The 23,509-nt window shown below is 36.9% G+C and overlaps 1 protein-coding gene across 6 annotated transcripts in view; it reads right to left on the bottom strand.

Moving 5' to 3' along the window:
* nvy (CBFA2/RUNX1 partner transcriptional co-repressor nervy) overlaps positions 1-23,509 on the bottom strand; it is a 314,183-nt gene that overhangs the window by 3,152 nt on the left and 287,522 nt on the right. For 3 of the 6 annotated variants that reach the window (XM_067106554.1, XM_067106555.1, XM_067106556.1), the window contains 9 exons: positions 17,398-17,649; positions 13,138-13,289; positions 11,996-12,088; positions 11,496-11,642; positions 7,828-7,940; positions 6,393-6,576; positions 5,578-5,809; positions 4,883-5,055; positions 644-2,518 (listed from right to left, as the gene is read on the bottom strand). In XM_067106554.1, coding sequence (XP_066962655.1) covers positions 2,273-2,518; positions 4,883-5,055; positions 5,578-5,809; positions 6,393-6,576; positions 7,828-7,940; positions 11,496-11,642; positions 11,996-12,088; positions 13,138-13,289; positions 17,398-17,649 — 1,592 coding nt within the window. In that variant the 3' untranslated portion in view covers positions 644-2,272. Of the gene's footprint in view, positions 1-643; positions 2,580-4,882; positions 5,056-5,577; positions 5,810-6,392; positions 6,577-7,827; positions 7,941-11,495; positions 11,643-11,995; positions 12,089-13,137; positions 13,290-17,397; positions 17,650-23,509 lie in introns of those variants that run through there. The other 3 variants (XM_067106557.1, XM_067106558.1, XM_067106559.1) reach the window with 2 other exon arrangements.

The following is a 23,509-nucleotide window of genomic DNA, read 5'->3' as shown; positions in this document are numbered from 1 at the left end:
TATCTAATTTCATCTGAGGGAAAGTATAAATAATTTCCTTTTAGGAAGAATAAAATTTATGAAAGAAAAAATTATGAGATAGAACCAAAATCAGCTTTCGCATGAACAGGGAAAATAAAAATGAGCAAAAACCACGAAATCTAGATGATGTTTACAAATACTTCTTCATAAGCTCAGCTGGAGAAGGCATTCTTTCCTACTCTTAAAATATTAAAGAAAGAAATTAATTTCAATATTGTCCAAGTGACAGACATTAATAGCAAACTGGGTCTTAACCCCACCCACCCACCCATACACACACACACACACACACCCACACACACACACACACACACACACCACTCTCTGACAGAAATACTCGCCCATTACACACCACAACCAAGCCATGATCAAATTACAATAATTCTTTAGGAAACAGATTTTCAGACAATCACTGTACAACAAACTGACAAGCACAGTACACTTAATGAACTTTAAAACTTTAGGCAAAGTAATGTCAGCGTTAATCTGAAGTGATATGCTGGGGAGAAGTAATTTACTAAGAGACGACGAATCAAAAGGGAATAATCCTTGCAATGTCAAACGAAAATATTATATAAAAAATAATGATAGAAGTTGAAAGGGAATTTACAAAAAACTAATATTTTGGAAGATCAATGAAAATAAAAAAATACAGAAAAAGACCCAACATCGTCATATACAGTATTTCCAGACACTGAAATTACTTAATTTTTCCTCACTAATATTGTGACTAGACACATGGAAAAATGAATATCTATGGGAAAAATATGACAGATAATACTACAGTACAATTAGATTTCATTATTGCCAAGAACTATGCTTCTCCCTTGTCCTGATCCCTCTGTTCCCTAAATCAAACTGTTTTTTTCGCATTGTAAAAAAACTTTTATTACCCTATAACTACAATCTTTGGTTTACAGGATTCTGGTACGAACTGTCCCAAAAGGACACTATAAGGTAACATCTCGCATAAAGAGGACGCATAAAGACCTTCGTCCACAAGGACGCCATGATCCCAACAACAGATTTGTACTGAAGTTTCAAGCAGACATTACAACGTTCAGAAAAAACTATGCAATTTGATTTTACTCATGAAGAAACACTATCGTTATATTGGTCCTAAAATTCTTCAAGTCCTTCGGGGAATTATTCCTCACCCACAGAGTTCCTTCTGTCTCAGCTGTGATCACTGGTTACTGACTTTGGTGCCAAGAATTTCAGGATTTTGTGCACCGACAAGTGGATATATAAAACTGTTTGGAGAACGGAACATCCTTCGCTCTTCATGTTGTTTACGTGTTTAACATACATTGAGAGACCAATGGAAAATGCGAAAATGAAGACATCAAGTCTGTAGTGTAATTATCTATTTTTCAGTCACAAACTACTGCCGGTGTCAACTGTCTAGTTGTGAAAATATTTCTCATGACAAGTTCCGTAGTAATACTTATCACGCAGACAATTTTCTTTCCCGTTCTCGTTTAGATTTAGTATCAAATGTCGTGATCAAAACAGGTGAGTTTCCAATTAAGATAACAATTGATGAAAAGGATTTAAAACACCACTGCATACCGTATTTGTGATAGTTACACACAGAAACTATTGAAAAGGAATCACCGGAAAAAAGACTGAGAGTTCTGTATCAAGACGAAAACAGAAACATGTGTAATTCTATTACTGGCCTTTCACTGTGCAACAGATATGTTCCTGGCTGTAGTCTCTTGGGATAGGGACATCTGAGAAATTAGACTCTCGTATGATCAGATCATCCTTGAAAAAGTTCCAAAGTATGGTGTAACACTAATAAGTGACAATTCGGGGACAACCTTCAGCTGAGAGATTGTCAAAAGTACCAAATGACTAATCTATATGACATTTAAATAAGAGGGAAAAACATATGCTGACTTGTAACACTGGATACACACTAATAAAAGTAGCACATTCACTTACAGGAAAAAAAGGATTAAATTCATGTCATCTTGAGCTTTGTGTGGGACTTTTGCAACCATATCAGATCATGACATTATCCCCATTTCCTTTATCTCAACTTTTAGAGCAACATACCTTCAGTCAAGCTCACGGCAGTCTATAGTTGCTGTCTCTCTCTTGACTAACAGTATTTAAAAAAACCGTTCAACAACAATAGCACTATTCTCTCTCTCTCTCTCTCCCTAAAGGAGCTTCGTTGCTCTAATCACATGACACAAGCCTTCCTGCGGAACTTCCTCCTCAGAGACCCCCTGAACCGAGGTCACTCCGTCTTCGTCTCCGAGGCCTTCATGAATTTACTTTTGGACACCAGCGCAGCAACTATGGCGGAGGACGAAGAGGCTGAAGATGACGAGGAGGTGGAGGAGGATGGGGCAGAGGCCAGGGTGGGTGAGCAGACTTTGTGGTGAGAGTCCCAGTCCTTGTGCTGGCAGAAGGGTCCACAGTACCTTGCGACGTTGCATCCGCTGCAGGTCTCGTGCGCCTTCCTCCCGCAGTTCCAACACGCCTGAAGAAAACCCACGTGTCACAAGGAAGCGGCATCTCTACCTCCAGTACCTCTTGATATTCTGGCAAGTTTTGATTTTTAAGGTTTGACAAATTCTATCCCTAACTGCTTCAGCAGTTTGACTAAATTCTACCAATTCCAAGTGATACTATATTTCTGATGGCATATCCTGCATACAGTATTTCAGAAACTTCATACTAATTCAAATTAATTGTTAGGTGTATTGGTAACTGTATCTTGCATTTTTACTCCAAGGTCGAGAGAATTTATTTTTTGTATGCTAATGTTATATCATAACAACATCTCCAGCATTTATTATTACAAAGCCATATACTGTATTACAAATTAGAAGGATAAGACGATACAGATGAAAAGAAACTTTCCTGGAGGCATCGACCTTCATAAAATTTAAGGAATGAACACTGAAAGATTTTAGGTTCTCGCCAAAAATTATATCATGACACAGGTTAATAAAATAATGGCTGGATGTGAATGTTGTGCAGGCAGAAACTGTTGAACCAACGATTAGGTTCAAGATATGAGAAGTGAGCCAGTGAAGATGACGGATGAGAAATAGAGCAACTGGTCGAAAGATCAGATCTTGGAAGACCACATTCAACAGACATAAACTCGTCAGAATATGCAAGAAACGAATTTACAAAGTGGATAAGGGTAAAGCCAAAAGTATGAAACGTGCTTAGCGATTCCTTGTCAAACAATGACATCCAACAACAATTAAAGATTATCACAATGATGATCAAGTGTCACTAGCATAGGTTATAAAAATTTTTCGTAATAGCCATTCCGATGGACAGATAATGTAAGATTTCAAAGTCTCTGATGAAGTGGAAATTGATAAGTCTGAAAAGCTTCTTTTTTTGTAAATGTACTGTCAAGTTTAATAAGCATTAACCATACAGTTAAACTTGCAATTTTTGAAGCTTCAAAGCTCATCAGACATAAAGAATTTAACGAATATTGATCTCCGGTGAATACTTACAATTTAAAAGGTATAATTTCAGAGAATGTTTGATCAAGAAAATTTAATTTGATAAAACAACGAGAGTTAAAATAAATAAAATTTTGACCAGTTTGTATTGTATTAACACTTTAGTAAAAATGAAATTTTAATTGGCACTTACAACTGAAGGAACATTTGGCGTTACTGAAAAATATCTTGTATAACTAATCTACTTAATATATTTTTTATGCATTTTACAATGTATGTAAAAGCTCTGAGTCATGTTTCAGCGTAAGAAATTGCCTTAAGAAACATCGATAAGTTTTTCTACTTGTGACGTTGTACAGTATGTAGTATAGCACTATACGATAAATAAAAACTTTACTACTTTTATAGACAGAAAGATCTAAGGAAATGATGTACTTTGTAGGATTATGGCTTTTTATGTCATGTTACTCATTTTCATAAAATATGATGCAACACAAAATAAATCGGTAGATAGAGAATCCTCGATCTTTCTAGGTATCTTTGAAATAAATCTAGACGTCTTAGATGGCCTCTTAATTGTCTTGAAACATTGAATGATTCATTTATGTATTTCGTATGTGTTTAATTCCAACATAATATTCTTACGCACAATAGAAGGATTGTGAACCTTAGTGAAACTTGCTATACCTCAAGGCTTTTAGGCCATGGGTAAATAATTATATTTCTATCAAATTTTACCATGATCCATAAGTAATTCAGTACTGGCAATTCTCAAGAGGAATTCAATCAAACGTGCAAAAATTAAAGATATGAGGCAGAGGATGTGCAATGACCAAAACATTTTGCTGCATTCTAATGAATGTGCATTCGTAATTTCCTGTACTGCATTCATCAAGTTTTACATAAAAATTGGCTTGTTCCTGATAAGAAAGGCTTGTTCTAGTAAAATTAATTAATGATTACTACGTATGCCATAGTCTTTAGTGAACAATGTGTTCAAAAAAATCAATATCTAAGAACAAGATATATCCACTTTCATCATAGTATTGAAGATTTTAGCATTAGGTTAGAAAACTATGCTTAAACATACTTTAGCGTATCGATATGCCTGTTTTATAAAAAAAAAACAATCCAAAACATATACAAGTAAAAGTTTTAGTAAAGTTCCATAAGGTCATATAAATATGTAACCTTTGGCCGACTTACCGAAGAACATAAAAAATTTTTTTTTAAATCTGTGTTTTAAGCCTCTGAAAATTACCGTTAGTGATATGTTACTTTTCAGGAACTGAATCTCACTAACCCCTCCTTTTTTGGTATATCAACTTCTACAACTGAAACTTCATTCTAATTTCCTAAACCTCAGAAGATGGAAAAGGTTCTGTAAGTATAGATCTTAAAGTGACTGGTGTTACCTGTTGAGGTTCTGCTCGAGGTTCGGTGGAATCTCTACGGCCAACCTCCCTCAGAAGCGCTTCGACTTTGGCCCTCTCAGCTGCCACCAACTCTTGCGCTCTGGCCTCTGCAGCACCGATGGCTCTCTGCACTTCTGCGACTGCTGCCCGACGTACTTCGGATACTGCTTCCTCTGCGGATAATCGAGACTATAAGCCTTACCGGGAAAAAAAATGAATCAGAGATCTAGTTTCAAGAGTAAGGCATCTACTTTGCCATAAGAGGTTAGGTTCTCACTGAATAACAGATACAGCTGAAGAAAACAACACTGGTATTGCCAAACTATTTCCCGAGGCTCTCTCAAAGTGAAGTGGAGTAACAGTGACTGAACAATACATGTATCTGGTGCCTAATAAACTATACAAAAACAAATCCACAATCATAACCAAATCACATAGAAGTGATTACAGTTGATTAACACTGCCTATGCAAAGGAAAGTGTGCAAGTTGTTGGTAAATATTAGTTGATATAATTTATCCCCTTTATTCTCTAGTACTGGAATCTGTGTAAAGCTGAAGGTAGCCTTTAATCATTTATCGGAATTTCTTAAACTATCAGCAAAGCTGGTTCCCACAGTCAAGCACAACCCTACAGAGAGAGAGAGAGAGAGAGAGAGAGAGAGAGAGAGAGAGAGAGAGAGAGAGAGACACTAACCTGCTTTCCTTTTAACTTCGGAGACTCTTTCCTCTGTAGTCCTAATGCTCTGTGCCACAAGTTCTGCAGCATGTCGTCTGACCTCGGCATCATAGTCTGTTCTCTGGCGGAGGTCTGTGGCCCCGACAGACCCAATGCGCCCACAGGTCCCTCCATCGCGATCTTCCTTTTGCTGTAGCATGGTCAGGGCCCGGCGAGTTTTTTCAACCATGCTTAAGATGCACGTAAGCATCTGTGAAACAAAAAGACACATAAGATCAATTGATCACTTCACGAATATTTCACATACATCTGTAGGAACGAACGTAAGAGCCCTACATGAGACAGAACAAGAGAAGAAAGAGAGGTGACAGAATGTGTGCAAATGATTTATGAGACAACTGAACGACAGGGAAGACAAAAACTATGGAAGAATTGTTGGGTCAACACTCGCTTAACGAGAAGTATGGATACTGACTACGAAGAAAATAAAAAAGGGGTAAAGCTGTTACTGTAAAATGAACTGAGTGTGCTATATACTTGGCATAATAGTGAGTGAAAGGGTGACAATCATGCTTTAGTCTACTAAATTTAATGGAACATTTGAAAACGAAAATTATCACTTTCAAAGGAATGGTGTTTGTAAGCACTGACAGAAAAATGCATATATATCTGTTAAAATGGTGACAATGAATAACTATACTGATTCAAAAAGAGATAAAATGTCGATAAGAAAGATCTTTTAAGTAATGAAATTAGGGATAAGAATAAAGAAAAAAAAGGGGGTCGTGACTCTAGAGGATATCACGGAAAGTTTAATAGAAAAAAAAACTCACCACATGTATATTTTTCCACTCGTCATCGGGCGGTGCAGGAGTGCGGTAGTCTCGTGGGTGTGAGGGTGGGTCAGGACTTACGCCCACACCTGGATATGGCGGAGAAAATATACCCAGACGTTTTGCAGGGGGCGGAGAGACACCCCCACCACTTCCAACGCCGGAATCGCCATTTTCGAAATAACTGGAAAATACAAGATACATTATTGCTAGAAAATTGCGTTCAATAAGAAAAATGCTTGCTCCACACACACACACACACACACACACACACACACACACACACACACAAAAACATATATATATATATATATATATATATATATATATATATATATATATATATATATATATTCTTCTATATACACACACACATCTATATATATATATATATATATATATATATATATATATATATATATATATATATACATATACTCACACAGGCCTATGTATCTGGGAGTAAACGTCAGAAGTAATGGTAGAATAAGAGATGAGAATTATGATATAGAAAGGAGGAGCAGCAGGATCTCTAAAAAATATTTGCAGGAAAAGAGGGGTGCCCATGGAAGTCAAAGTTGAAATGTAAAAAGACTGTTGAGCCAACTCTCCTTGATAGATAGAAGTGTAGGTGTTGAATATGAATGAAAAAATGTTGCGAATGTTGGAATGCATTATTTATGTAGAATATGTGGAATAGGAACTGACTGAAGGGATGAGAAATGTAGGTACGAAGATGTGGCAAAAAGATAAGGCTGAGTGAAAAGATGATTTAGTGGTCGGTCAAACGAACAGAATAAAGGACAGAAGTTTCGGGAGGAAGGAGGGGGGCACGATTCTTACGAAATTTGTAGCCATGGGTGGTGTGGATGATTATACAATTAGCTTTCTTGCTTCTCCTGATTTTATACATTTTACTTGTCTCATTCAATTTTCCTCGTGCAAACTTGGATTATTTCTTCGCAGAATAGCATCAAAAAAGAGAAACTATATAGGTGTTTGCGCACCTGCACGTATAACATACTCGCCTTTTATTGTATATAATAAGAAATGAATAAAGGCATGCATTTATTTTCTGTTCTGCTTTTGCTCACCAGTTCCACGATTATGGCTCCACCGGGCATTGCAGTTCATGGTATGCCCGCAAGTTATGCCATCTAACACGTCTCTCCCCTTCGCCTCTCTCTTCACCTACCCACATCCCTCTCTGACCCTCTGTCTCCAGAAACCTCAGTCTTGGGCACCTCCCAATAATTTATTCTACATTAATTATTATCGCAGGTCACTGAGCCCACACAAAACTATTAATACATCCCTATCACCAAGTGCAAAATCACCGCCCTCAGTTCAATGCCTTCAATCTTTCCTAATCCCAGTCAATCTCTCCTAATCCAAGTCAATCTTTCCTAATCCTGTTCGTAAGCCAAGAACTTACCCTTCATGCCTCCTTTTACCGCTGGTCACTTCCGAGGAGAAGAAGTCTGTCGGTTCACCCGCCGTCGATTCCAACAACGCTGCCTCGTGCATCGTGACGTACTGGGATACAGGCTGCAATGTAATGGGAGACATAAGTTAATCAACAATTAAATACTTCATTTCACAGAAAATTAATAAAAAATGGAAACAAATAGGTGAATCAATAAATACACATGATATATAAATAAACAGTCAATAGAAATATCAGTCAAATTGTCGAGATTTATTTGATATAAAAAGTAGGGCCTTTTTGCAAGCATCTTCATTCGAAAAATAAGCTTTCTTAGACGTTCTAATTAAATACATTTTTTACTCATTATAAGAATATAATTATCTCTTTTCATCCATTATTTCAACATATAATGTCCTCTTAAGTCATTCGGCAGCTGGGTCTATTCTATCCCAAAAGTAAAAAATGATCGAACATAATGCAATATTTCAAGCTGGCACTCGATACATGTAAATGAAGTTGAGCAACATCGAGTCTGGTCAGCCCTTGGATGGGTGCCGAACATGTGAGAGCATGGGCGCGGAGCTGGCAACCCCATCCAGATAATCATTGCTTTGAAACTGTTAAGAGTTGGGTGTACGGGGCTGTGGAGCTCAATCAGGCGTAGCAATCCAACAGAGCGGAATGAATGAGAGTTTTGATATTTCTATATATATATATATATATATATATATATATATATATATATATATATATATATATATATATATATATATATATATATATATATATATATATATATATATATATATATATATATATATATATATATTATTTTTTTTCTGCAAAGGGAAACCTAGAAAGGTAATTTTTAAGAACGATCATCATTTACTTTTCATTAACGAAAACACTTGTGAAGGTGCCCAAGATAAGTCTGATTATCATTATTGGAGTAAAAATAACTTTTTTAACTCTAAAGTTTTCACAACATCGTAACAAGTGACTGATGAGTCTCCCGCTCGGAAACTAAATCTATAGACTGAGAGACAATCAGATGATAAAGAGAAACAAGAATTAATGTCTGGACAGTATCAAGTTCGGTAATGTGTACAATCAACTATAAGAAATAAATAAATGAATGAATATAAGGATCAAGAAACGTGTCCATGAAGAACAGATAGCTTCGGGAGATGAAGTATCAAATTAAAACATACGCAATGATTCTACAAGGAGAGGGCTCTAAATCGAGTTATTTTCGTTAACAAAAGAGAAACTAAGATATTAATCAACATAAACACGCAGGAGTATTAAGCAAAATAATTCGGTGCAGTTGAATAAATTCACATAAGCACATTGAGACATCAAAGGATTCCCCTTCCAGTGAGAGAACTTCCAAGCTGTTGAGGTTCTAAAGGTTCTACCTTAGCTTACTCTTCAGCATTCCCTCACTCTATTAACTCTCAGGCCTTAACGTAGCCCATTGCTGAGTGTACCAGATTCTTGAGTGACACTGCTTAATTTAGCGTATTTGTTTAATTATTCCTGCCATCTAGATTGAGGTCATTATTCTGGGTTTTCTAAATATTTTGGTCTACTTGTGCTTCAAATCTAGATGTCTTTTCATAAATGGTAGGTACAGGGAGCCACTCACTCTTATGGACACTCCTGTAATGTTGATACCATTGGCGAAGGCCAATATTTTGGACATAAACTTTTACTTCTCATGTGCTTCGCTTTACTTATTCTAAGACCGCATTAAACAATAAGAGGGAAAGTACGCATCCTTTGCCTCAACCCACCGTAGAGCTCAAATCATTCTGGTCTTTTTTTTTTTTAAATCCGAATGCAACTTTTGCTTTTATTGCAGCGTATCATAACTAGGTTTATACGGTAGCTATATTTAAGGTCTATGATAACACTGTCACTGTAGACAACAAAGATCCACATTTCCTTGTGAATTACACGTATTTTTCCATTATCTCCCGTTAGCACTCTCTTTCGAATAACCATATTGGCATCTTCCTAACACTTTCTCTAAGCACATATCTAGTTTGTCCTTGGTAACCTGCGTTAAGATCTTACAGGAAGCTGGGTGTGGCAACTTGTTCTTCCGCCTGTACATTATGTTTCTTTCCCTTCTGGATGTTTAAGCACTGCTCTTGAGCACAAAAATATCAAGACATATTTATAAGTGCGGAACGGGATAAGAAGAAGGGAACAGAAATAGCGAATCAGAGAGAGGGAGAAGAACAGAGAAAGGCAATAAGGGAAAATGGACCAAAATGAGAAAAGAGGGGGAAGAGAGAAATCGGAAGGAGAGAGGAATAAGAGAAAGATAAGGAAGAAGAGGGGAGAACGGGCAAGGGAGGAAGAAAGAGGGGAATGGGAAACGGAAAAAGAGGGAGGAGAGGAGACAGAGGTGGAAGGAAAAAGAGGCAGGGGCACGGAAAGGAAGAAAGATGAAAATAAGAAGAAAGAGCGAGGGGAAAAGACGAAGAAAGGAGACAGAGGGAGGAAAGGCGAAAGACAAGGAAGAAGGGGGGGGGAAGAGGAAGGGTCAAGGGAACCGGTATAGGCTTCCTCCTCCTCCTCCTCCTCCTCCTCATGCAAATATAATTACAAGGGTGGAAGTCCGAACTTGCATGGTGTAGCGGAAGCGAATCCTTAATCAGAAAGTTGATGAGATTCGTATCGACTTCGGATAAACAGCAACAATTGTGGCTAACGGACCGCGGCGGATACTCTATTTTCCTCTCGTCGATTCATCTAACTATGAAAGAGAGGTGGACGTCGTTACTACGCGTATTTTGCGGATTTTAAAAGGAGAAACGAACCTTCCGGGCCAGACCAGACTTAAGTATTCATCCAATTTACCTTAGAAATCTTTGAGAATACACACACACACACACGTGCGCGGGCGCGTGTACTGAGTTCATTAATTTTGTGTGACGTCCTTCAAATAACATAACATTTCTTATGTTTATGACATGACAATGTAAATAATTCATATACAATTAAGTTGACCACACATACATTCAAGTATATATATGTGTATATATACACATATGAATGTACAGTATATATATATATATACGTACATATATATATATATATATATATATATATATATATATATATATATATAGTTATATATATATATATATATATATATACATACAATACATACATATATATATGTATGTATATTCATATGTATATATATATATATATATATATATATATATATATATATATATATATATATATATATATATATACACACACATATATATATATATATATAATATGTATATATATATATATATACATACATATATGTATATATATATGTATATACATATATATATATATATATATATATATATATATATATATATATATATATATATATATATATATATACATATATATATACATATATGTGTGTGTTGTGTGTTGTGTCGTGTGTGTCCTACATGGAAAATTCGGCCTGTATTCGGTCAACTATTAATAAGAGAAACTGAAAATAAACTTTAATAAAACATGAAATAGCATTAAGGCAAAAGATACGATACTCTAATCTCCTGCAAAACTCAAAGGATCATTTAGAACAAAAGGACACAGCCACTACTACTATTTCTGCTGCTGCCGCATAAAACATTGCTGCTGAAACCTACCATAGTGGCTCTCCTCGCAAGGGACTGCAACTCCCTCTGGAGGAGAGGCAGGTGGGACCTCAAGAAGGGAAGAACGAAGGGCCTCAGAGGAAAGTGCGTCACTTCCTGAAGGCCGCCGTGAAATTCCTCTACGCTCACACCTCCGCTCTGCAAAAGAATGAATAGGATCGAACGATTTTCTTCATTCAAATTATATCCTTTTCCCTTCATTTTGTTACTTATGTCTCAACTGTATTGATGCATATATCTATTTATGTGTTGCTTTTCTTAACTTTATTAAAAAGGTTTCAATCTGTAACTTACACTAGTTTTTACCCCTATGACAATCTTTGTTTGTTGACATACAGGCATACAATTACGAACGCGAGCACATCTTGAACATACGGCGATAAAATTTAGCTACATCTGAATGGATAAAGGTATTTTTATACCACAGAATACATCATAAATCACACTGTTATCATTTACTAAAAATCTCTTATGTTTTTTGTATTACTCACCAAGAGCCCAAGGATCAAATGCCTGACGCGGTCGCCAACGTCCGGAGAAATGTCTGCGGCAAATTGATGCAAGGTTGTCAAGAAGCGGCGTACCTAAAGATAAACACACGATTTGAGGGATCAAATTATGTTAAAATCTCTCTCTCTCTCTCTCTTGTCCATTCAAGAAAACCACAGAGCTCTCATAGCCACGATCACAGAGAAAGAACAGGGAGTTTTTATTTGTGAGGTGTCTTAGGAAACAAAAAACAATAAAACAGTATTCATCTCTATGGCAAATTATTTTTCACGAGGTAAACTGGATCCAGCTTCAAAAGAGATAAAGAGCCCATAGTTGGAAATAATAGCACACCCACAGGAATATTAAATTTTATAGCTACAAAGGAAAGATTAAAAAAACCTCAAGTTAATGCAATCCACCCTAAATGTCTTTCAGATCTCTAACTTTAAATAAGCTAATGTTAATTTCACGTAGTAATAAAGCCGAAAAACACATAATATAATCTCTCTCTCTCTCTCTCTCTCTCCTTATCAAACTATATACATATACATATAAATATATATTTGAAATTCATATTTAAAATTTAATAAACGATAACGAAAAGTTAATAATCATTAGTCTGATACCGAAGATATAGTTGCGATTTCACAAATTTACAAATGTTTGATCTTAAAGCCATAAAAAGTACGAAAAAATGTAAGATAATTAAAGTTTATGAGCAAAAAGATGCTTAAAGTTTCGCACAGTAATACCGCATGTTAATATTATGAGCTACAATGTATAGCACACAAAAAGAAAAGTCCCGACAGGCTTGCCCAGAAAGTTGACGGAGTTCATGGCCACTAGCCGACATGTACAAGGCACTCTTAGCTGTCTGCCCTCATCAGGCCTACCGCTAATGAGATTTAAGTAGTATTCAACGAGATAATTTGCGAAACCAGAGCTACAAGAACTCCTTCATTTTCTGTCTCTTTTCAAACCTACTAAAACAAGTGGAAAGACTGACTACACACGGTTTTTTTCGTCCATGCCAAAGACGGCAATAATCACAGAGAGCGCGTTTGGGAGGGAACCCGGAAACGCTGTAAAAGAGTTGCCTTTGTAACGGCCCCTCCTCCGAATTCCCTTCTGGGAGTCTCACCTTCGAGATCTGACGGTGGCTGTCTCTTGAAGAGGCGCCGCTCCCGGGCGCAGAGGAGTCATGAGCATGTGTGGGCGGAGACGATAGGGCGGGTGGTGAAGGTGTGGGCGTCCCGTTGACTGTGCTGTGTGGAGAGTAGGAGCCATTGGCATCTGTGAGGGGATAAAGGGCCTCTTTTAAACTGAGGATATACAAGGTTGGTACAGAACTTAATTAACATGAATTTACGATGTCAAGAAATATCACCCACTGTGAATGACGTTAGCCGGGCGTGATTCAGTAACTGTGTTTATATTATTCTGATAATTCACTTGTTTGTTACCAGTTATCCAAATTACCTACTGCATGCATGTTTTGAGACCCAAGTCAGTCTACCCTTTCATTCTCTTCACGTAACAGAATCTACACTACTTCCTCTGCTATATATGGGAACCGAATCACTTATTGACGAAGTTCCCTAAAATTTACACCAAAATGCTGCATTAAAAGTGTTCAAGAGTCCTGTCCAAATTCCTTGAAGCAGACAAAAGTCATGTCTTTGGTTGGAAACTCCAGCACATTCTTTTATTAATTCCTACAGTACTCTACACACCAACCTTATCAACTGTCTAATATTTTGCGGTCAACGATATTGCAATATTTCGTTAATTATTAGGTAAAGACTGAGTTCCATTAAATTGTTGGAAAAAGGTTTAGTTCTTGGAAATTGTTGGATAAAAGTGGAGCTTTATTAAAGCTCTTAATCTAGATCTGATTATTAATCTCTGGCACCGTCATTCGATGAGCTCACAGGGCATGTTTTGTCATTGTTTTTCTGATCATCCTTTGCATTCAATATTCCACAGCCATACAAGCCACTACGAAGTACCAAACACGAAATTAATTCTAACATTCATGTAGTCGAATTGTTGGGAACTGAAAGGTTCTAACTAAATTAGCTGCAATTATTGTTTTGTTTAGAATACTCACTTTATATGCAATTAATTTCTTTTTATAATGTTTCTCTTTCTGTTACCTCTTTTCTATAATTTTTCCTTTGCTTAAGTATAGTTTTGCTCTCTCTCTCTCTCTCTCTCTCTCTCTCTCTCTCTCTCTCTCTCTCTCTCTATATATATATATATATATATATATATATATATATATATAAATATATATATATATATATATATATATATATATATATATATATATATATATATATATATAATGCACGTATGTATGTATGTATATATATGTATGTGTGCGTGTGAGTGCGTGCTGCGTGTGTGTGTGTGTGTTTTGTGTATGGCTGTTCACCTCCATCCCCGTCAAAAGCTGCGTACTTGGCATAACATTAATAACGGTTTCTACCGCCGACTCGCTCAAAATGGACACGTCCAACTCGTCCCAGAGATATTTGTCAGGGAAAGATAAATGGTTACAGCCATCGAGAGGCAAAAGCCATTTGCAAGTAATATGTACCGAGGCTATTATTTCAACAATGTCCAAATAATAATGACATTCAGTGTCGGTATTAATGACAGCGTCTGTTCGATATGGTTTCGACTCGGAATTTGAATATCGGCGGGGCACTCAAAATTCTTTGGTCGCCCCCCCTCACGAAAATGCTGCTGCTCAAGTGGAACAGAGGCTGCATATTCATAAATACTGCAGGTTCAGGCATGCGCAAAGACGCTGCCGTGTCTGGAATAAGGTGCGCGAGGGTACTTGTGATTGATAACTAGAGTTACTATCTACTAAAATCAGTTCCAGGAATAATGTCGGTTTTTGGTTTACTGATCAGAACTGCAATAATGAACTGCCTGGGAGTAAAAGTTACCTAAACAGCCAAAAATATGTAACTTCCCTCTCATTCATACGTGACAACCACACGCACAAACACACACATATACATACATACATATATTGTATATATGTATACATATATATATATATATATATATATACATATGTGTGAGTGTGTGTGTGAGTATATACGTGGTCCTAGAGTCAGCAGGGAACGCTTGTGGGGATAGGAGAGTATAGGGTGAGAGAAAAAACAGTAAGTGATAAAGAGAGAAAATGAAAGTTTAATGAGAACAAAAATGAGAGTATCTAAGGTATAACTGGATGACAGAAGAGAAGATGACAGGTATATAGGAGGACGGACAGGGTAGTCAAATGGAGTGAGAAACAGAACCAGTAATGAAAATATAGGGGTGAAAAGTGCAAGAACTTCAAGTGAATAAGACTTTGCTCGACAGGGAAGCAAATGCAGAAAGGCAAATGAGCAACTGTACTGTATTTAAGAAGTAAAGAGGCAAAGAAGGAAATGTGATCTTGGGACGATGGAGAGAGTATTTTGAAGAGTTGTAGAGGAAAGGCAGAGCTGAAAGGGGCAAGAGTGAAAGGGGTTAGCGAATGCTTGTGGTAGAGGCTTGTGGTCTTAAGGAGGACAATTAAGAGTTTGAAGAATGGAAAAACACCTGGAGTTGATGGAATGAGTTGTATACCGCAGTACGGCTGTGAAAATATGACTGAGTGCCTCACCGGACTGCGTAAGATACGTCTGGATGAGAGGAAATGTTCCAGACGAACGGGTGAGAGGAACAAATTAAAAGTGACAGAGAAGGGTGTAAGAATTATAGGGGCAGAACGTTTACAAAGTATACCAGGGAATGTTTATGGCAGAATTTTGACACAGAAAATAAGACAGACAACGGACGGATGGACTGGGGATGAACAGTGTGGGTCTAGACAGCCAAGACTCAAGCGTTTGTTTTGAAACATTTATATGAAAAGTTTGGGAGCACATGGAAAAAGCTGAACATGGAATACACAGACCTTTAAAAGCTTATGAAACAATCAATAAAGACAACTAGGGGATGTTTAGGATATACGGTATCGTAGATAAGCAGCAGAGATCAAAAGATTTTATGCTGGAAGCAAATCATACTCTGGAATCTGCAGACGGGACAGTGGTTGATTTGGTGTAACACTGAGTCTGAGATACGGCTGAATGAAGTGTCCATGCCTGGTTAACACCTTTATGGATGGAATGATTCGAGAAATTAGAGAAAGGGCATTTGATATAGGTACGCAAGTTGTTGGGTAAGAAAGTAAATTGCGAATGGAGTAATAATGGCTGATGTTTAAATAAATATGAGATAATGAAAAGAAACAGCAGGAATCTGTAATATGGTTTGAATGTTTGAAAGAGAAAAACAAGAGTAAGGTTATGAAGGTAAACAGAAAAAAAATTGAACGGAGCAATGACAAATGCCCATATGAGTGATGGAAGAGTGGAAATAGATGATTTGTGAAAATATTTGGGAGTACTTATAACTGACGATGACAGGATTTGCTAAAATGCGAATCTCATAATATATGAATTAAGGAAGTTGGTAGCAGGCTGTGTACCAAAGGCTGGAAAGAGAGACTAAGGTATCTAAAGAAACCAAGGCAGGATTATATGAATGAATTACTGAGCCAAGTTTCCTTTATGGAAGTGAAGTATGCAAGTGAAAGAAAATGGGTCGAAGTTCTCGAGGAATTACTGTTTGCATAGCGAATGTAGTGTAAAAAAAAAAAAAAAAAAAGAGAGAGAGAGATCTGAATAGGTGATAAATGTGGAGATATCTACAACTGGCAAAAGGTTTAGCGTAAGTTGATCGAGGACGATTGGCTGGTGAAAGGTTCGTACAATTCGAAAGTGGTGTGAGAAAGGAGTGGAATACCTGAAAAGTGCTGCATACATGGTAATATAGTTCTACTCAGAGGAAATACAAACATTCATATGCATACACACAAGGAAAATCCGTAAAAACGAAATGAATTAATGATAAACACACAATTCTGTCATATTTTCGTGAAAGTACATCAAACCGAGCAGTTCCCCTTGAGAGAACTGTACCGACGTTATTTAACGTAACACCCAGTGACGACTATCACAGCTTACATTAACCCCAGCTGAGTAAACGTTTACTTAGCAAGCGAGGAGGGATAAATTATTTTGAACGGAACCAGTTCGAAATCTAAAAGAAAAAAAAAACTGAACCACATACATCCACTAAACGTTGCGTATTCTAAATCGTAGTCTGACGAGGATGAAACGATGACTCACTCAGCTGCAGGTCTTACTGATTAGCATGAAATTCGAATCGCGATATGTCAAAGAAGCTTACGAGTATAACGAAGGTAGGTGCCTGGGCTCTGTATGATCATAATCATACGTGACAAATACCTTAAATACAAATAGGAAACTTTGTATCCTCCACTTACAAGACGCCTTTTGGGAAGGCAGAGGCGAGAAGGAATTCTGTGGAGGGACTCTCTCGTTGTTGGTGATTCCATTTCCGCCACTGGCGCCACTGCCTGACGTCGAGTTGCTACCGCCGTTCCCGTTGCTGCCGTTGGAGGGGCAGCTGCTGCTGCCGTTGTTGATGGCGGAGGAGGTTGCGTTGCCGTTGGTGCTACCGCTGTTGTTGTTGTTATTGTTGTTTTCCATTAACTTGGACATCTCAGTTTTTAGGCCTGGGAAGCAAGAAAATGATAATGTCACTCACCAAACACATGAAAAAAGGAGCAAAAACTAATTTTTTTTTAATATTTTAATTTTTTTTTTTTTTTTGCCTGCTCGTATTCAGTGTATTCAAAAGCTCGTAGTTTTAACAGAATGACAACTAACGCTGCTGTATTGTTATATAATTTACCATAAACTTCGCTGCAAAATACCAAACTATGGACTGAAATTTTCTTTTTCATTTTGCCGCCTTCCGAAATAAAATCTAAACGTTGAACCGTATATAGCATTTGCCTAATAACAAGAATAAAATTATAAAACGGTTAAACTCTGATACCTATAAAAACTTGTAAAAAATACTAACATTTAAAAATTAACCTTTAAAGAATGGAAGTTAAACTAAAAGACATTTATGACACAAAAAGTACATCACAAAAACATTAAGCACTAACAATTACAAAAAACAGAAATGAAAAACAAAAAGTCACTTAAACCTCGATATGACAAACAGTCGCAAACCCCACGGGTAAAAGCGTACCATCGGCAGTCGTCGTCCATTTGGCACACTGAAACTTTCATCGCAGTAATACATATTTGAAGGAGCGCCAATCGGACAAACCCTAACCAAAATCACGCGGAGGACGGCCATTGCAGCGCGTCAATAACTTAACTCATTTCCGAGTTGATAAAATATCGTAGTTTCAGGCGCTGCATTATGGCAAATGCAAGGCCCGGCTGTTCGTCAACATTTGCTAACGTGGGCAAAAGTTTGCAGTCTACAATAATCATTTTCCCAGGGGAATCCGCGTTTGTGAGCGCTCTGGAGAAAGAGAGAGAGAGAGAGAGAGAGAGAGAGAGAGAGAGAGAGGAGAGAGAGAGCTGAAAGAGAGAATTTGAAGGACTACCAGCTGAAACCCGCCTATTTTAATTACGTCAGCACACGCACGTATATATACACAAATATATATATATATATATATATATATATATATATATATATATATATATATATATATATATATATATATATATACACACACACACGTGTGTGTGTGTGTGTGTGCGTAATTAAAGAAGAAATAAGTATGACAGTGGAATAGAATTAGGCAGTTAACAGAAGCTGTAGCGAAGTAGTGGTAGCATGCAACAACCAAACTAGACGTAATTTTCACGTTGATTTTCCATTTCAAAATATTTAATGTTACTTTTCCTAAAGGCAAACGTCGTCGTTTGGAAACAATGGAAAATCTTTGTTCTTGGTCAAGAAGACCGTTTGCTGAAGAGTAGCCTAATTGTCTTTATTTCAAATCGTCATAACTAGCAAAAATAGTGGCCACAACTATATGTTTAAAATAGTCTTTACGCAGTTTTGTGGAATCACATGTGATATCGAGTCCCCATAGGCAACAGTGACTGAGAGATGATGTCTATCTACCCTTTCAAGTTTTACATTATGTCAAAAACTCTATCACTTCAATTGTAAGTTGTTTATTTCCTTAATACTAAAATTTTTAAATACAGCCAAAATATAGGACAGACTTTTAAGCACGCTCTGCAACTGACCTCACTTTAGATATCGTGTTCTCTCTCATTTAAGGACCCACTTATATTCTAAATTCGATATAACTAAAATTAGTACTTTAATGGCCATTCATAGGTGCGCATGTAAAAATCATACCTCATTAACCCAAAAATTATACCCAAAAAGTGATGTGCGTCATAATATTACAGTACATACATACACACACATACTGTACTGTATATATATAAAGCACACACTATAAAAAATTACGAGAAGGGAGAGAGAGAGAGAGAGAGAGAGAGAGAGAGAGAGAGAGAGAGAGAGAGAGAGAGAGAGAGAGAGAGAGAGAATAATTTGAGCATGAATCACCCCAGGTGGATTACCGATCGACTCGTCAAGGTCCAGCTGGTTTTATATTAATTTTTGACAAAGTACTGATCACTGCCTCTGAAATGTTTATATTTCAACCCCCACTAGTTAACTAACTACCACGTACATAATTCCTGGTTGGCTTAACAGAGGCATACTTGGAGAGAGAGCGAGAAATCGCGCACCGTAAATTTTGAGCGTTTCTTTGCTGTTACCAACATGAAAAAAGTTATAAACAAGAATCATTTGTCTTCATTGATAATTGTCCAGGTTAATATCACATTCGTGACAAAAGAAATCCACCATACTGCATCAACGTACAGATACTTTTCTGAACCCAAAAATGATACTTAAGCGATATTTGCAAAACTTTCCGTGGCCTTTGAAGAAAATTGACTTGAAAATACAAATAAATAAGTACGACCTCCAAAAGTAAGAATCTGAAGCTCGTTTTCTATGTTCTCATTCAGCTCGGGCCAAAGATGATCAGGTTAGACGAACTGATATGTTGCTTGTAAGTAAGATTGACCAGTTTAATGATTTTTCAAGATTAATCTTTCTAATTTAAACAGCCTTTAAATAAAACCGATAAAATTCGACCAAATGATTTCTTAAAATAAGTAATGAACTATGACGATCGTACACTGCTTCGCAAATAGCAATGTTTTGCTAGCGTAATTACAAAGGCCACATAGTACACTTCGTCCTACAGCCTATAGTAGCACTTGAAAAAAAAAAAAAAGGTTCACGCCACACTTATGGAGGATATTTTAGGAGAATCTACACTAGAAGATTGCAAATCTGTATGAATTTCATTCATTCGGTAGCTGTTTATTTTTACTTTTTTCGAGGCACCTGTTAAAAACAACCGCCTTTTTGCTGGAAATATCTGTGTGACTGCTTATCCAATGTAATCTGTTTATATATACATATATAGATAGATAGACAGATAGCTTATCAATGCAGCCTGTTTATATATATATATATATATATATATATATATATATATATACATATTTAGATAGATAGACATATAGAGAGAGAGATATAGAGATATAGATAGATAGATAGATAGATAGATAGATAAACAGAATGCCATCTTTCACTGTCTTATGTTCTCGCCCACCATGCACTGTAGTAGTGGCTCAACTTTACATAATCTTGAATTTCTCGTCGACTGTCCTTCAAGACTTAATTTCTTTATCAATCAAATCTCGCTGGAATTATCAATTACATGTGTACCTTATCCCTTTAAAGTCAAACGATATTTCGCGTACTGCAATGTTCCCTTGACAGATTTCATTTTAAATCATCTAAAAATCTTTCATATGTTTGCGTGAATTCCGAAATTCTTGAAATTTAACCTCATGCCAATCAACGTTTGGTTTCAAAAGAGAACAGTTACGTAAAACAACTTTGACAATGAAATTAAGACGGTAGGCAAGTTAATTCTTTTCCAACAGTTATCTAGGTATGCTAGGATTCGTATTTATTTTCAGGGACCACGGCAAACCTTCAGATATTCTTATAGTGTTTGGATTAGGGTATTCAGGCTTGTGCACAGACTTGTCTAACGAATTACAGATTAACGAAAAAAGGACCAGATCTAATGCTGCTATTGTACACTTTCTTTGCCTAGACGTAACAAAATTGGCAGCACGTGTTGAAAAATTATTTTTAAAGAAATCTCGTAATAATCTGATAAGTTTTAAAGAGCAACTGATGGACAATGAAGAAGTGCAAGTGTCAATTGCAACAGTAAAGTAGAGTAACTTAAGACTGAACATATCATAAAGATGATTTCGCCCGCATCTGCAATACAACCAACCAATCGTTTGAGGAACAATAAGAAAGTTGTTTCTGAGATAGAGTTACACTTTACGATGAAACGTAGTTGTTCTGTGCAGAACACGTGGACGTGCATAAAAACGTTTATGTATCGATGTGCTTTCCTTACAGAGTGCACGAATTAATTAGGAGTAAGTATATCTTTGAGGCGGTAATTTGCCTTCGACCCTCTGACACAAATATACACACACACACACACATACATATATGTATACAAACACATACACACACACACACACACACACACACACACACATACATATATATATATATATATATATATATATATATATATATATATATATATATATATATCCATATATATGCATACACATATATATTCTAAATATTATAGTTAATAAATATACATAACATTATGATACAGACTTTCAGTAATGACTGCACTCGAACATAAATCAGTTTCTCCACACTTTGAAAATTAATCAAGAGCCATTTATCATTCCACGTGGCAAAACTTTCTCTCTCCCTCTCTCTCTCTCTCTCAAACACAAAGCTTTAACAAGCAGGAGGCAGCTGCGAGGCCTTCCAATTTGCTTGAACAATGTCCGTCACACTCCCATTGTCATTTTAATTGCTCTAAATTACGTCGCGCGTTTATGCTTTGAATGGGGTCTTGGGGTGAAATGTCACACAATATAAATAATGTATAGAAAGAGGGTACAGTCAGTCGCGTCTTCCTGCATCTGCAACGCAGACAGTGATCACTTCATTTGTAGAGGCACTTCTGAGTGTATTTTGTTTCTCGCGAGTGGCAATGGAAATCTGTATCGAAGGTATGGTGCTCTGGGCTGAGTGATGATAATAATAATAATAATAATAATAATAATAATAATAATAATAATAATAATAATAATGATGATGATGGGGATGATAACAGTACCAGTAGTAATAATACTATCTTTAATAATGATCCTGATAAAAACGACTAGTAACCAGTGATACTAAGCACAGTATCACCAGCAAATGTCACCATCATTTACATCATTATTATTATTATTGCTGCTACTTCTGCCGTACAACAGCCACATGAATTAGTCAAAGCAGCCAGCCCACAGCTCCGGCAGGTCTCTCTCGGCCTAACCACCACTTGAGACCCACATGAAGGCGGCCTGTCTCCACGGGGGGCAAAACCACTACAGAAACTACCAGCAACCCCAAAGCATAGCTACCAGCATTCTGCTGCCTTCTCTGAATGGCGAATCCTGAACCCGCAGGAGAAGCCGAGACTATTTTCGCAGCGAGACGCAATAGAAGATGCGAGCGACCTTCATGCGGGATGTCGTAGATGCCCATTTCGCGTGCCCCGGCTCAGGGGCGGCTTCAAGCGGGCATGTCATATTCACATCACTACAATGCCTTCTTCATCTTACAATCAGGGTTGATCAGCGCAATGGAATTATGCTGTTACTGTGTGTGTGTGTTTCTCTCGCCTATGGAGCGAGTCTTCCCCCTCATTTTTCTATTACGATGAGAGCTAGAATAAGCCGAATGAGAGGTTACGCGTCTAAAAACATACTAAATTTGTGAATGGTTTATGCCCTGGGTCTAGGGAAGCCGGCGAAAAAGTACGAATGCCTGTTCCTTAAGTGATGCAAACTGTAGCTTCAGGATGGTGGCAGAAGCTTAAGATGGTCCTTAGAGTTCGTCATGTTTCTCCCTCTCTCTCTCTCTGTCTCTCTCTCTCTCTCTCTCGATTTATTAAGTTTTCTCACTTTAAATAATTTTCTGAAACCTAGAGTTTCTTTTTCTCAGTCTGTTTTTTCTGTAGTCTCAGTCCTTCCTTCCTTGAATTCTTGTATTCTGAATGACCTCGCCTGCATTTCTGCTCGCATTGAGGTTTAACTTAACCCATTTTCAATATATGTATCTTTAATCGATGCGCGCGTGTGTGTGTGTTCCTACCCTTGGAATCTTTTTATTTCCCTTTTAAATTTCTTCAAATCCCCATCTATTGAAGTTTGTCACTTTCTTGAAATCAGTCTCTTTGTATTTTTCAAATTAAACTATGTGCAGTATATGACACGGCAAACGCTATCTTTTCACTGTGTCCTACAAGACGTATATCATAAGCAATAAACCATATCTTCATTTTACTTGTTTTGTTTTCGACA

Source organism: Macrobrachium rosenbergii, chromosome 7 (assembly GCF_040412425.1).
Source record: "Macrobrachium rosenbergii isolate ZJJX-2024 chromosome 7, ASM4041242v1, whole genome shotgun sequence".
Taxonomy (NCBI): Eukaryota; Metazoa; Arthropoda; class Malacostraca; order Decapoda; family Palaemonidae; genus Macrobrachium; species Macrobrachium rosenbergii.
Note: the sequence above shows the minus strand (reverse complement) of the source record. Positions and strands in the feature narration are given on the sequence as shown.